Source organism: Trypanosoma grayi, assembly GCF_000691245.1.
Source record: "Trypanosoma grayi strain ANR4 Tgr_94_V1, whole genome shotgun sequence".
NCBI classification, from domain to species: Eukaryota; Euglenozoa; class Kinetoplastea; order Trypanosomatida; family Trypanosomatidae; genus Trypanosoma; species Trypanosoma grayi.
In genome coordinates this window covers 17,840-32,495 of record NW_008825713.1, presented here as the reverse complement: position 1 = coordinate 32,495, position 14,656 = coordinate 17,840, and the positions used below count along the sequence as shown (strand labels likewise).

Sequence of the window (14,656 nt, the reverse complement as noted above, 5' to 3'; positions counted from 1 at the left end):
AAAAAAAAGGGTGTGTGCAAAGTCGCTACGGCACCGGCTGCATTTCTTCCATTGGTTGCTTCTCCTGCAACACTGCTGCGTCGGAAAGGACTTGTGTGTCTTCTGGCTGAGATATCTGCGAGTAGAGAATCGCGGCGATAACAGAGCCAACCAGCGGTGCCATCCAATACACCCAAAAAGACGACAATGGGTCACAGTCGCCGGTGAGGCATAGCGCCAATTGCAGCCCAGTCGCAGCAGCTGGGTTGAAGGCGCCACCCGAAATTCGTCCAACAGCGGCGGAACCAGCCGCTATAGTCATGCCAATGGCAAAGCCATAGAAGAAATTTCCACTCTGTCGCGAATACGCCACGTTCAACACAACCATGGAGACAGCAAACGTGAAAATAAGCTCTGAAAATATACCGGACGATACATAAGCTGTGTCCACGTGCGGCACGAATATATCAGTACTCCCTTGTATAGCCATGGCCACAAGTCCAGCCCCCAGTGACGCACCTGTCTGGCATATCATGTATCCTACAGCACGCACAATATCGATCTTCCGCACAAGGAACACCGCTACTGTGACGGCAGGGTTGAAATGCCCACCGGAAATGTAGCCAAAAGTAAATACCATGCTCATAAACATAAATCCGATCGGAACTGCTGTCATGTTAGTGTCGTCACTCTTATCGAAGAGACTTTGGTTACGCACGCTGACAAGGGAAAGAGTGAGAACACAGGCAAACGTCCCGAACGCCTCCGCCACGTAGGAGCCCAGCAAGGGGTGCAGACGCACCCAATCCGGAACGTACAAAATGTCAAACTCCCCACGAATAGAACGGAGGGCAGCCTGCTGCTGTGCGTACAGGCGGGCGAGCTCGCGCGGGTCAAGTTCCTCCGAGCGCGTGATACCGTCCGTCGTGACATCCACCTTGATGCCACTCTTCTCTTTCTCGCTCTCCGCAAGCGGGGAGAAGTGAACCGACTGAGTCTTCGAGGTCGCAGAAGGTTGCGACGGTACGGTGCTCTGCCGCCCCGATGTTGAAGCAGCAGTGGTGGCCGCGCGGCTCCCCGGCATTACGTTTTCCGCCGCCGCCTCTTGGCTCGCACGCACCTCGCGCGGCGTCTGCTGCCGGAGTTGCGGCTGTGGCTGTGGCTGCGACGGCGTCGCCGGCCTCAGTGCCGTCGGTGTGGCCACCGTGGACACGTCATCGTCGCCACACTCCAATGGATCTACATGCCTGTTTAATGCAGGGGCTGTCGCCTTCTCGGTGGAATGAATGCCAGACGACTTATCCTGTCCGTGCGCGCCTGGCGAATTCGTGTTCGGCATCATGCTGAATTGCTGACACGCGTAACAGCAGTCAGCATGCAGAAATTAAAGACAAACGAAAACAAGGATTCAAAGAGACATCAAAGAAAATGCAGGAAGGCCTGCACATTGCTAATGATTCCAAAGAGGGAGAGGATGGAAAAATGCAAAACAAAATTCAGACAGTTATCTCCAGCATCCATCCACAACGCCATCATCCGTGTTTTAAGCGGCGCGTCTATAAAAACGCGACCCCTTGCCTTTTTTTTGATTTTTTTTCTTTTTTTTTGTTTTGTAGGGGAGGGGGTCGTCCCATCACGTTTTCTGCTGCTGTAAGAGGTACACATTATTCGTGCTGTCTATCGTGTATCCCAGATGGAGAATATGCGCCCGCACCTCCGTCTGGGAGACACGAAACCACTCCACTGCCTCTTGGCGTCCCTGGGGGGACTGGTGCTTCGCCTTCATCCCCGCATACTGTGGATGGGCCTTGAGCACCGTCTTCGCCACCTCGTTGAAGGGCACAGCCGCTTTCCCAGCGGCAGCCCACTGTTGGAGGAGGGAAGCCGTGAGGCTCTCGAGGTTCCCCGCGTCGACCCCCGAGAAATCAAGCGTCGCGACAGGCTTCTTGGCCTCTTCAGCCGCACGGAGTGCCGATGATGGAAGAACCGATACCGGCGGCTCCACAGCTGCTGTTTGGGACGCATCGCCCTGTTGGGCATTTGTCGTCACACCATCCACCTCACCGGCGGGCGTTTTGTTGTTGCTACTGCTGATGTTAGTTTCCGTTTTTTTCTTCTTACTCGCATTTGCTTCGGTTTCTTCACCACGTTTCTTTCGTCCTTGCCGTCCAACCGGAGTGGCATCGTCAGATAGACTGCTCATTTGATCATCGTCGTCTGCTCCGTCGTCATCGATGTAGCTGCGCTTGAAGCCGACGGAGCGGACGTCCATGCCAGAGTACCAAGAGGTGGAAATGCCTTGACCCTCTTTGGGCGCCCCCACCCGCTCGTAGCGGAGGGCGTGCAGCGGTGCGCTTAGCCACCTCGCCTGCGCCACGGTTGCTTCCCCTGCTACTGGCTCTGCTGCTCCTCTTCTCGCTACAGGGAGTGTGAGGAGTAGACATGCCATGTTCTCGTGCTCCGGCAGTGGCAGTGAGCTGAACCGAGGTGCCCCGCCCTCATTGCCACCATCGCCATCGCAATCATCATCACAGCCAATGTTATCATCATTATTATCTTCTTCGCCAGCGTCACCATCTAATGCAGATGCACTGCGAAGTACTCCGCGATACACCGTCCGACGGACGCGCTTCCATGTCTTTTTCGGGGCCTCCAGCACATGCAATCGCTGTGGAACACGTGAGCCCAACTCCGGCGAAGTCAACAGCGAGAATAGACGAACACCGGCAGTGCCCTTTGCACTGTCGCTGTGGCCGACAATGCGGTAGCGCTCGACCTGCTCTACTGCTGCAGCTTCTGACTTCTGTCCTGACTGCCGCTGCCGCCGCCGCCGCTCCTCTGCCAATCGTGCATCCTCTTCCAGCCGGTACTTCGGCAGCACAGTTGGAACCACCTCGAGGCTCTGACGTATCATTTCGCCCCACACCTTTTTTTGAGATGCAAAAAAAAATATGGAAACGGACAGAGAAACAATGTGTGTGTGTGTGTGTGTGTGTGTGTGTGTGCGGAAGTGTGTGCTCTCCAGAGAGGCAACTATTTCACCAGTGCTCACGTTTCGCGCAGAAAAAAAAACCCCATGTATACGTCCACGTGTACATATGTGAGCATCTGCACTTTTGATGAAGCCGAATTATACAACAAAAATAATTATGCGTACCGCAGAAGCCCAACAGCGGAGTTACAAGCCTCTTCTAGTTTCGCGCGCAGCTCGCTCCACACAGGGCCCTGCGTTTTCGAACATAAGCAAAAGTGACAACCAGCACGTTCTGCCGCCACACGGTCCTCCTCCGCATCTCCAACATGTATCCAGTGGCGCAGTGATAGAACACCGGATGCCTTGGCGGCCAACAGAATCCCCTTTGGAGACGGCTTGCCCGCACCAATCACATCGGCGGTCAATACTGGACCGAGCAAAGCCGCGTCGCCATCACGCTCCACCATAGCGCGTACCATGGTGAGTGAACGATGGTCTGAGTTGGTCACAATTGCCGGTGGATCGCACTGAATGTTCGGTGGCATCTGCGTCTCCCGCCATTGCTTAAGCCAACGAAGCGTCGGCAGCGCCTCGGGAAGCCAGCCATATGGATCTGGTGTGGCATAACGATCCACAATGCCTTGAAGAAATCTCTTCCATTCACTCGTGTCACGTACCTCTTGTATAACGGACATAACGGTTGCGTCATGATTGCAAAAGTCTCCATTGCGATCATACGTGGCGTTGACGATGCGACACCAAAGGTCTGCAACGGATTCCTTCGTCAAGCCTCCAATAGGCATCTCACTTGCCTCACCTAGACCTTGCGCCACCCACTTTGCACGGTCCTTGGAGACCTCAGTCTTGAATGCCCGGACAAAATTCCTTTCCAGTACGCCCACGTTCATGGGTACTTCACGTAGACTTTTCTTCTGCAGGAAGCGGTTCATGTCAATAGCGGATTGGTACCCGGTGGAGGGGTACACCTCCACGAGCGTGCCCAACAAGTCAAGCGACACACCTATTCTGACAGCCATTACCTTCAGAGAAGCACGCCTACGCACGGCCACATAGATACACGCAGTTCCAAATAAACAAGACATAAAAAAGAAAAATCCATGGATGCCAAGTCAATGTGTAGGCGTCTATCGGAGAGTGCAACACAAATCGATTTGGTTCAAATAATCACAAGAAAAACAGCCCGCACCCTGTGCTCAGAGAAATTCATGTGCCCAAGACATACCCCCATTGGAGCCACAACAATGTCTACGGGAATCAGCAAGGTACATGTGTGCAAGTCCCCCCCCCCTGTTTCTTACACCTCATCATTCTTCCCCCCCAACTTCCTCCTCTGTGTCCTCTTCCTCATCTTCATAATCGTCTTCTTCATTATTCTCTGCATATTCTTCTTCGTCACTAGATTCCTCATCACTGCTCTCCTCTTCTTCACTCTCCTCCATACTGCGGAGGCGCACCGCCCTGATTTCAGCAGCTCTTTTCAACCGCACGAATAACGGGGAGTCGTGGGGCAACTCGCGCACTTTTGCCACACGCGCGGGCGGGAGGCCATGCATGAGAAATGATGGACCGTACCGCGTGAAGTATTCGCAATTATCCGGTACGGCGACGCCAAAACTAGTTGACAAATCGGCCGAATCTCGGAAATAGTCTGTATCACCACGGCGCAACGCTGCTGCACAACTAAGTACGTCCTTCGTCACCGCGCCAGCTAAACGGGCAGAACTCACATCCACGTAGCCACCAGCGCCAAGTAATAGCATCTTCAGTGAGCGCTCCGCAGCCTCTGTTAGCAGGAGCCTAACAATGCGCTGTATCCCACCAATTGATAGGTTAAGAGTGCCAATAGGATCACCGCACAGAGCGTCAGATCCACAGACGACGACGATAGCACCTAGATCGTCGCCAAGCTTCTTCAAGGCAGAACGAACGGCTCGATACATGAAAGGCACAGCAAGTACATCCGTTGCGCCCTCTGGCAGCGGCAGGTTCATCGCAAAGCCGCGTCCCAGCCCTCCACCAATCTCCTCCAATCCGCCCGTTCCAGGGTAGACACCTACACCATACGCGTGCATCGAAAGTGTTAATACATAATTATCAAAGAGGAATGCTTCTTGTGTGCCATCGCCGTGGTGGGCATCCAGGTCAACCACAAGAATCCTTTTTTTGTTCAACGGAAGCAGCTTGCGCAACTCCGAGACTCCGAGAACCACATCGTTCACAAAGCAGAACCCTCCAGCCATTTGTCGTTTCGCGTGGTGTCTGCCGCCAAACCAATGGATGGCAGCAAAGCGCCCGGTCTGGGCAAGCAAGCGGGTGGCAGTGAGGGTGCCTGAAACGGTGGCCTGAATAGTCCGCCACATGCCAAGGAAAGGGGTATTGTCGCCAGTGAGATTAAAACTAATATCCTCTTGAATGGGCACGAGATCAAGCAACTGGCGTGGTGGTGGCTGAATCTGCAAGGAAGATCTCCTCGAAACAGGGGGTTGAATTCCCTCAGCCTTGCACCGTTTTGCAGCCGAGGCGCACTCGTCCACGTCGGAGAGTGTCTCGCGGACACTCAGATACCGCACATACGCCTCGTCGTGAAATGGTGTCATGTCCTCCACGCCAACCACAGGAAGGGCCCCGGAAACCCACTGAAAAAGACTGCCTGCATGTGCTGCATCCCCAGCAGCGCTGTTCCCTCCGAGGAACGTGGGGGAGACGTAGTGACGCAGCATGTCAGTTATCAAGCGATTTCTCTCGTACGTGAGGGGCATAGCGGAGGCGTCCACATCATTACCCACAATTATCGCTACTGGCGGCGCTGGCGACTGCAGCGGTGAAGGCAATGTCTGCAGATATATATCTTCCGTGGTGCCGATCATGTGTCAAGGTGAAGGCCGTTCACACCAACAAGGCTGCTCAAGGCGCAACAGAAAGCAGAGAACCACATGAGACGTAAAGGAAGAGGGAACCCTATACAAGAGGAAAGGAACACCACACATCGAAGTAAATCTTCGTCAAGTACTGAGGCTGTAGCATGTAGATATATATTGCGCTTTCCATTTGTGTTTACCACTCTCCGAAAAAAAAAAAACTCCTCAGTTTGGCCACTTGTCCATTGGAAGGTGGGTGGGGTGCTTTCATTCTCTTCGCCGTCACAGCAACAACCCCATGCAGTGCCTTTGCGCGTGGCGCCCACAGGCAGAGCCAATTTACACGTATTCCGACATTGACAAGAAAAAAAAATCAAGCATGGCAGCAAGCCCTTAATGTCGCCCATGGAGAACGCCATGGTGTCGCTTCACAAATTAGCATGTTCAGTCGCTGTTGTCATTGATGAAAATGGAAGATATACGATGGCATGTAAGGTGGAACCCCGTCGCAGGGTTGACCGTTTTGCAGCCCCAGAGTTCCTTTCATGTGTTGAATGAAAACAAATATATCTCCTGCTTCCGTTGTCAGTCACGCTGTCTTTCCATTAGAGATCTAAGCAGATCAAGGTGAACAGATGCACCAGAGAAGTGATATTAATGGTAGCGCAGTGCCTGGCCACGAAATAAGTTAGGGCAAACGCTCACCTTGCACCAAAGCCCAGTTACTATATACCATCTGCATGTAAGGATAAAACGATAGAAAAGCCATTATCAAATCTATTCCCCAAACAGAGGTGTTACTTGCAGTGCCCTCCGTTATGGTATCTATCCACTATAAGCTCAATAGTGATGTTACAGATGAGGAATGCCTTCAATTGTGGTCAGGGCGCCTTCAACGTATTGTGGCATTTCTTTGCAAAGTGCAGAAGGAAAGCCACGCTCTGGAAAGTGTATCTTTGTGGGCCTTCGCAACATTCAAACCCCTAAAGGCGTACTAAGCGGTTTCACCCGTCATATTCGAGTGGTTGCTTGCCTTCACAGATGAGACAAAGCATGGTGGTGGCAGAAAGCTTTGCCGTTTGTTTCTTTCTGGTTCCCTTATGACACCGCTCATATATCAAAGGCCCAAATCTTTTGTCGCCAGCGCCTTCCTGTAAGCCCAGTAACTGCCACCGATGGTGAAGAAGCAGTTGTCGCAATATACCAAGTAGTAGCCATGACGGCCACGCGGAGAGACAGGCAATCACTTTGCATCGCAACCTAGCTCGGCCAACCTTCAGTGATGGGTGAGAATCACATTGCTTCTCCCCTGAAGGTTACTTTCATCAACAACAGAAACTGTGCCAGCGGTGGCTCCAGGCCTTCCGCTAGCGCACGGACTAGCGTGCGGGACGGTCGAACTCCACCTATGGATACCTGGAAATCATTTACGCTCCCTCAATATAGCACCCCCTCACCACCAGCCTCGGCCTGCAACACCTCCTGGAGTACCTCCACTAGGGGAGATCCCCCAGCACCGAAACGGCTACCTCCAGCGTGGGCCACCAGCAGGCAAGTTAGGCACCACGTGTCATGCTCATGGGAAGGGTGTACTTCACTGTTAGACCATAACACAGTGTTGCACCTCAAGCCCCATAGTGTCTCTAAAATAAGATAGAATATAATCACAGTGCTTAACAAAGTGTGCACCTTGCGATTCTTTGAGTGCCTTTTCAACTAGAGCAACAACAACAACAACAACAACAGCAGCAGCAGCAGCAGCAGCAAAGATAAAAATTTTTTTAAGAAAAAGAAACACGAGAGTAAGGGAACAAAAAGTGGTAGGGAGCGCACGGAGTTGTTTACACACACACACATACGCATACCTCTCACTATATACCTCTCACTGTATGTGTGCGTGGGTAATATCTCTTTGCGAGCAAAAATGACACAATGTAGCGAGGAAGGAGAGCTTGCGTACAGCATCTCACTTCGGTAGGGTTATTTTGTTGTAACAAACATGTCGCACGCTGGGTGTGAGGACACAGAGCATTAGATACACTGCAGCTTCACTATCGCCGCTATACTTTGCCAGCGAAAATTGCTAGGAAAACGTTGCGTTCACATACTGCAGATTCATTGTTGTTCTCTATCAAAGTGTATGGAAAGATACAGGTTATGCTCAGGGCGATGTTCCCTCCACAACCAACAGCTCCCTGGAGCCGTTCTGAGTCCTTAGCCCAAACTTGTTCCTCCTGTGCTATCTATATCGGAGTTTACACACTGCCACAGATTGTCGACGCGTCCTCCACCGCCGCCACGCCAGCTGAATGATGATCGCAGCCTCCTCCCGCAAAATGCGTTGCTGAATCAGTTCCCTTGTGATGTGCGGGATGAAATCACTCGAGTCACTGGCAAATGGCAGCGTCCCCTGCAGGGCATTGCGGTGTGGAGAAGAATCCCCATCCACCACGTCGCACACCTCGCTCCTGTTCGACACCTTAAATCCGTTGCGGTATGTACCTTCTACGTCCGGTTTATTTCCTTGGAAGAGAACGCGTGCGCTGCCGCCGCTCCCTCCCACCTCATTGTGTGAATACGTCGTGGGCTGGCGCGTCCCAGAAGTGTTGGCCCATAGAAGCTCTAGCCGCGCCGAACTAGCGACGGCTGCGGCTTTGTCTGTCGCCACGTTGTGGTCGAGCGGATGCCCCGTCATGCAAGGCGTTGGGGTCAAGAGCGAGTGAAACTCCGGACCCGTAACGTACGTGATCGCGGGCACCGCTTTACGGCCAACGTTACCCTTCGTTGCGTTAGTGGAGCCAGGAAAAACATTCTCCACTGCACCGAGTGCATTCATGCGCAGCAATGAGTTGTAGCGTCGCTGATACTGTCCCTCGGAAAGACCAGCATCATCACTGGTAGTCTCAAGTAGACTCGCATTTTTCTTCACAGCGTAACTCTCGTGGGGAGCTCTATCATTCCTGTCGTGAGAGCCTTTTTTCTTTGCACCCGAGAGAGTATAGGAGTCATTCAAATGAAGAGGATTTATGTTTGCCCACGCCTGTGCCTGGGGTTTGGCAGACACAATTGTTTGCAGCGTTTCAGTCGGATCCTGGGATTGCTTCTGCACACCCTCCATCAGCATCGCAAAGCGCTTCTCAAGTCGAATGCGGTGCACGAGAGAGACAGAACGATGCGCCGCCAAAAACCCGAGGAGGACTTCGTTCGGGTGCCTAGACGCGCTGCCATTGCACGGGACCGCCTCCACCGACACGCGGCTACTCCCAAGCGAGCGGCTGCTGCTCGGCAAAAACCGCATGGTGTGGTTCGCGTGGTGCAACCACCCATTCCGCATAGAGGAGGAGAGCTGAGAAGATGAAATGCTCGGCGGGGCGCTGCCTAACCTGCCCAGTTCCCACACCCTGTGCTCACTCTCTAGCGCAGAGAGACGTGCCTGAGCAAATGCCTGCAGGGTGTGAATACATTGCATAAAGGAGAGAATGCGCATGCCACCTCCTGGTGTGGATGAGGCAGTGCCAACATTTTTGCGTACTGCACGCTTCACCCTGCCACGGAGGTCAGCAACAGGCCTGTGGTGCGGCGTTCCTTGCCTCTGCACAGCCGTCGGAGAACATGCCACACCCGGTTTCGACATCGCGCAGCCAACATTGGAGTGAGACAGCGAAGTTGCAGAGAGCACCGGTTTCTGCTGAACCCTCCGAGATAGTGGTGTGTTCGCAGCAGAAGTGACGCAGGGTGATGTCGCCGCCTCCGAGTTAGTGAAGACAGCGGAACCAGTTGCTGTCGTTATTGAACGGCTTCGCCTCTCATCGCTGCGAATTACAGTAGTGCGGTCATCCCACTGTGGGCGACGAGATTCACTTCGGCGGCGACGTGAACGAGCTGCACTATCGCTGGTGTATGGTTTCAAGATGTCGTCATGTTTACGGTAGCAGGTGGCCGAAGAGAATCCATTCACGTCTCTATATCGTGATGGTGTGCGGCGCTCCTGTTGATGTTGCTCCACCACTTGCTGTGTGGCGTCAACTACAACTTCAAATCTGCGTGGGAGCGCCGTCGTAACGATGGTGCTCTTTGGTGGCGCGGAAGCAGGTGCAGGCGTTAAAGGCACCCTCGGTGCACAGCACGTGTGTCGCTGCGCACGTCTGCACACCTGCATGCTTTTCTGCAGTTCCTGCAGCCACGACTTCTCATCTATACTGTGCGGCTTTACCGAAGAAAACCACCGTTCGCTCTGTTCGTAGCGATTCATGGCGGCCTTGTAGGCGCTGTTGTTCTGCAGCCAGCTCCCGTGCTTCTCCAGCACACGCGAGAGCAAACAGACTTCCTCCCTCCAGCCGAGATGTCCACCGAGAATGCGTTTTTCTAAACCTGGGATATACGCCGGCAACGGCTCGTCGCCGTGCTCGGCCATACGGCGAAGGTGACGCTTCTGAACGCAGAAATTATAGATGCGTTTTTCAATGGCCTCTTCAGCTAATGCAATGGCGGAAAAGGCCTCCTCCACGCATCCAAGTTCATACTGCGTTTGCGCCATATTAAAGTATGTCACCCCGATCGTTTCTACACCCAGCGACTCTTCCAGTTGTAGCGCACGGGACATGCGCCGCGCCGCCAATTCGTACTCCCCGATTTTGAAGTGATACAGGCCAATGTTGTTCTCCACCACAGCGAGAGCGAGCTGCTGCATCCTCTCGTGACGCTTGATGAAGTAGGGGACGAAAATCTCCTTTACGCAGCCATCCTCCCCGCTTCGCGGGCGCTCCAACGACTGTGCGAACCCCTTTGTGTCCTGCACGACAGACTCCGTAGTGACAAAGAACGGAAACCATTTCCCGCCTCCCCTCTGTACCATTTCTTCTACTCCCAGGAGCAGCTGCAGCGCGCGCGTGTACTGTTTCTCATTTAAAAAAGAAAGAGCAGTCACGTTTGCTGCTCGAATATACTGGTTCGCCTGTTGAGCCAAGTTGTCCTCCAGGTCGGCCAGCTGTCTCTGCGCGGCACCGGCGTCGTCGCTACCCTCGTGCACCTGCGCGGTGCCCACCACCCTGTCTGCAAGGGGTTGCTCACGGCTCTGGCGCTCTATGGCAAGTCGTTGCTGAAACACGAACTCCGTGGCGGTCGCTAGAGCTTGCTGCAGGCGCTGTAGCCCCTCTTCACGCTCACAGCTGTGGTCTCCCTCTGATGGCGGCAGAATATCGGAGTCGTACATTGAGTTGCGTTCGCCATGCTTAGAGCGGCGCCACACGGTATCCGGCCGGCGCATACAAGCCACGCACGCACGACTATACACACGGCTTTCCGCAGCTACTAAGTTGGCCCCGCCTGTGCTACAGCAGCACCAGAAGACACCACGTATAGTATCTACACTCGGTGAGGGCGAGGCTTGCCCCCTGGCCTGGACAACACAATCGGAGCGCAGAGCAGCGAGCGAGAGAGAGAGAGAGAGAGAAAACCGAGGGAAAGATATTAAGGTCAAGTAGCGCAGCCCAGCACACGTAGCTCTCCGAAGCATCCATAGATGCTATTGACACACACACACACACACACGGAGAGAGAGGAAGGAATGAAGGAAAAGCATCCAGTCTCATCAATATATCCCCTCCTTACGCGTTGCGGATCCACCGGCGCCGGTTCCGCTCGTACACGTCCGGCGGACTACCCACAGCCCCCAACTCAGCGACCCTACGCAACGCATGCGTAAGAACGCGGTCGAACTCTTCCAGCAACGACTGCATATCGTCTTCCCACAAGAAGTCCGTTGCACAGATAGTGGCCACACGCACAGCAAACGCCCTAAGCGCGGCCTCAGCGGCGAGGGTGGCAGCACCCCCTCGTCTCGTGGTCCCTTCACGGAGCCCAATGTCCTCGATCAGCAACGCCACATGGTGTGTGGACAAGAGAAGCTCACGCAGCTCTCCGGCAAACGGCGCCGCGTTGGTCTGGCGGAAGGACAATTGTAACACAGCACGGAGCAGGAGCTCATGCACGAACGCCTCACCGTCCTGAGTGGCAGTGTAACTTGGACCCAGCACATGTAGGGCGCAGCGCGGTATGTTGCGAAAGGCCACATACGCCCCGCGGGTGCTTTTCACCTCTGGCGCGGGCTCCTGTGGTGCATCGGCACGCATCCACGCCTGTAGCAACTCCGCAAGCGCCAACGAGGAGGAGGCGCCGAAAACGTTGTGTTGCTCCATCTGAGCAAGGAGAGCGCCCATCTCTACGGAACTCGCCCGCGAAGAGAACGGTGGAAAGTACAAACACCGCACAAGGAGTTTCACAGCCGATTCCGCCCTTGCCTCCTTGCTAAAGAGCGGCAAGGCACGCAGCAGCGCGTGTCGGACAGGGCGGAGCCGATCGGCTGCCGCCAGTGTCGCGCAATGGCGAAGTAGTAGCGCTAGCCACATGAGAGGCAGCAGCTGCAGACGGCGCTGTTGAGCGAAACAAATATGAAACGCTCCATTCTCGTCCGTGGCGCCCGCGTGCCCATCTCCCTGCAGGCACACAATACTGGGCACGGCGCCCAACCAGTTACAGGATCCATCCCTTGTAGCAATGTACGACAAATAGCGTGTATCTTCTCGCGCCAGAATCTCTCCTTTGAGCTGATCACGAATAATCTGCGAGAATGTCCGAAGCATTCTGCAGGATGGCGATGTGGTGCGCTCCATGTCCAACAGCGCCTCTGTGTGATCGAGTAGGCCCCAGCCGCAGACACCCAGACTGAAGTGCACGACTGCCCAGTGGAGAGAATCCCATGGGCCATCTCTTAATGCATTCCCCTTCGTGCTTAGCGGTGGTACTGCTGCTGCTCCTGCTGCTGGTGGCGGGGTTGGTGATACTGCAACGCTCTGTTCGCCCCGATGTTGACGAAGATTGGTGCTGTGCAGTTCACACGCGCCCTTTGAAAGAAAGATAGTGCAGGAGACTGCGACGTCGATAAGTGATTCACAATACTGGTCAGCGGTGGCGTACAACGCGGTCAGGTGCAGCAGAATCGCCGCAAAAAATGTGTACTCCATTACCCTCACCAGATCATCAGGGGGGAGTTCATTACTCGCTGTCCACCGTCGCCGCTCTGCACGGAAGGAGGTGAGCATGTGGTGGCAATGGTAGGCAGCGTAACGCGCCGCATCATGCTGCAGCGCGTCGGCGTTCTCCTGGCCAGAGACGGCCGTCTCATCTGCATCCTCCTTTGTACATCCCACGCTTTCCTTTTCAATGGTGAGTCCAGCTCTACGAGATCCTTCCTCGATAAAGTGTAGCGCACGCCTAAGGGGGAGACGATACTTCACATCACCGTGGCTTCCCTTGCGCGGAGGCCTGTTGGTCACACCACTACGTGTGTAGTGGCGATACGCGTGCGTTACTGGCACAGTTGCTGCTGTTGTTGTCGCTCCCCATCTCCATTGCAGCCAACGTTTCATGCGTTGTCGTGACGCCGCACTGCCGTCATGAATAAAGCTGACGCTACGCCGCAGGAAAGGAGGTGGAGGAGAAAGTGCACCTCGCCTCCATGGCAGAGGGGCGGGAGGGCAACAACCAAAACAGAAGGAAGAAAAAAAAAATAGAAAGAAACAATGAGACACTGCAAGTCCGTAAATCATCTGCACCAAGACACGAACAAACAAGAGAGTGAGCACTTCATCTTATCCTTACTCGTTGCTTAACACCTGATTCAACTTCATGCCATCCCCTCTTCAGATGCATCGGTATCATCATCATCATCATCATCATCGCTGTCCTCACGCCTGTCCGACACCTTGTGAATGACACAGCAGAACATTGGGCCGTAACCATCAGCCGTGTCCGGCAGCACAAGGTGCCCATAGCGCGTCTTCTCGCCAATGCGCAGCGACGGTGATCGCACCTCCACCTGGCAGCGTGTACGCTGCAGCACGTCCTCCACAACGCCATCGTTCTCCAGCGGAGAGATGGAGCACGTGCTGTACACCACACGCCCGCCCGGCCGGCATGTCTCAATCGCGCGCAGCAGCAGCGCACGTTGGACACAGTTCATCTCCACAGTTGTCTGCTGCGTCCAGTCGCGCGTGCTGACCGGCGAGGTGCCGCACTGCTGCAGGAGATGCCGCTCAGCCGAGCATGGGGCATCGACGAGCACGCGGTGGTACGTCGACGGGGCATGCCACGTTGCGGCCTCGCGCTGCGTGACTGTGACAGGGACGTAATTGGTCGGCACGTACTCGCGAAGACTGCGGCGGAGGCGGGCGCAGCGATCACCACGCTGCTCGTTTGACGTGAGCATCGCGTCGGGTGAGAGAAATTGCGCAATCGCGATGGACTTCCCACCCAAGGCCGCGCACAGGTCCAGCACATGGTCGAACGCATTCACCTCCAGCTGCTCCACCACCAACGCGGCGGTGTACTCAAGGCTGTGGTACGCCTTCACATTGAACTCGTCGGTGAGAGGCGGCGGCAACTCCACGGCGTCGTCGTTGCCGCGAAACAGCTGCAGCAGCGACGCGTCGTNATTGAACTCGTCGGTGAGAGGCGGCGGCAACTCCACGGCGTCGTCGTTGCCGCGAAACAGCTGCAGCAGCGACGCGTCGTCGACGCGCATCACGTTTGGCAGCGCCTTCTCAAAGGGCAGTTGGCAGAAGCGGTTCCACAGCGCCACTTTCCGCGGTGCTGCTGCGGCCAAAGCCTTCCGCAACACTGGCCAGCGGGCGCCATACACGCCGCCGTAGTACTCCTCAAATGTTGCGCTGCGCTTTGATGTCGCTGCGTGACCTCGCGGGCCCCTCTTCTTCGGTGGTGGCATTTGCGCTTCCGCCTCTTTTTGCCTGCTTATTTTTTTTTTTTT

At 54.8% G+C, this 14,656-nt stretch overlaps 7 protein-coding genes across 7 annotated transcripts; all 7 read right to left on the bottom strand.

Annotated features, from left to right (window-relative positions):
* Window positions 1-25: 25 nt before the first annotated feature.
* Window positions 26-1,321, bottom strand: DQ04_00941150 (aquaporin-like protein; the record flags this gene model as incomplete). Its single annotated transcript, XM_009309958.1, has 1 exon — window positions 26-1,321. The coding sequence occupies one exon, from the start codon at window positions 1,319-1,321 to the stop codon at window positions 26-28; it is 1,296 nt and encodes a 431-aa protein (XP_009308233.1).
* A 291-nt stretch (window positions 1,322-1,612) lies between these two features.
* On the bottom strand, window positions 1,613-2,893 carry DQ04_00941140 (hypothetical protein; the record flags this gene model as incomplete). The annotated part of the gene is made up of 1 exon (XM_009309957.1): window positions 1,613-2,893. One exon carries the CDS (start codon window positions 2,891-2,893, stop codon window positions 1,613-1,615), a length of 1,281 nt encoding a protein of 426 aa, XP_009308232.1.
* Window positions 2,894-3,126: 233 nt separating this feature from the next.
* On the bottom strand, window positions 3,127-3,990 carry DQ04_00941130 (hypothetical protein; the record flags this gene model as incomplete). The annotated part of the gene is made up of 1 exon (XM_009309956.1): window positions 3,127-3,990. The coding sequence occupies one exon, from the start codon at window positions 3,988-3,990 to the stop codon at window positions 3,127-3,129; it is 864 nt and encodes a 287-aa protein (XP_009308231.1).
* A 288-nt stretch (window positions 3,991-4,278) lies between these two features.
* On the bottom strand, window positions 4,279-5,841 carry DQ04_00941120 (putative histone deacetylase; the record flags this gene model as incomplete). The annotated part of the gene is made up of 1 exon (XM_009309955.1): window positions 4,279-5,841. The coding sequence occupies one exon, from the start codon at window positions 5,839-5,841 to the stop codon at window positions 4,279-4,281; it is 1,563 nt and encodes a 520-aa protein (XP_009308230.1).
* Window positions 5,842-8,071: 2,230 nt separating this feature from the next.
* Window positions 8,072-11,098, bottom strand: DQ04_00941110 (hypothetical protein; the record flags this gene model as incomplete). Its single annotated transcript, XM_009309954.1, has 1 exon — window positions 8,072-11,098. One exon carries the CDS (start codon window positions 11,096-11,098, stop codon window positions 8,072-8,074), a length of 3,027 nt encoding a protein of 1,008 aa, XP_009308229.1.
* Window positions 11,099-11,438: 340 nt separating this feature from the next.
* On the bottom strand, window positions 11,439-13,259 carry DQ04_00941100 (hypothetical protein; the record flags this gene model as incomplete). The annotated part of the gene is made up of 1 exon (XM_009309953.1): window positions 11,439-13,259. The coding sequence occupies one exon, from the start codon at window positions 13,257-13,259 to the stop codon at window positions 11,439-11,441; it is 1,821 nt and encodes a 606-aa protein (XP_009308228.1).
* A 257-nt stretch (window positions 13,260-13,516) lies between these two features.
* DQ04_00941090 (hypothetical protein) lies at window positions 13,517-14,614 on the bottom strand (the record flags this gene model as incomplete). Its single annotated transcript, XM_009309952.1, has 1 exon — window positions 13,517-14,614. The coding sequence occupies one exon, from the start codon at window positions 14,612-14,614 to the stop codon at window positions 13,517-13,519; it is 1,098 nt and encodes a 365-aa protein (XP_009308227.1).
* Window positions 14,615-14,656: the final 42 nt, after the last annotated feature.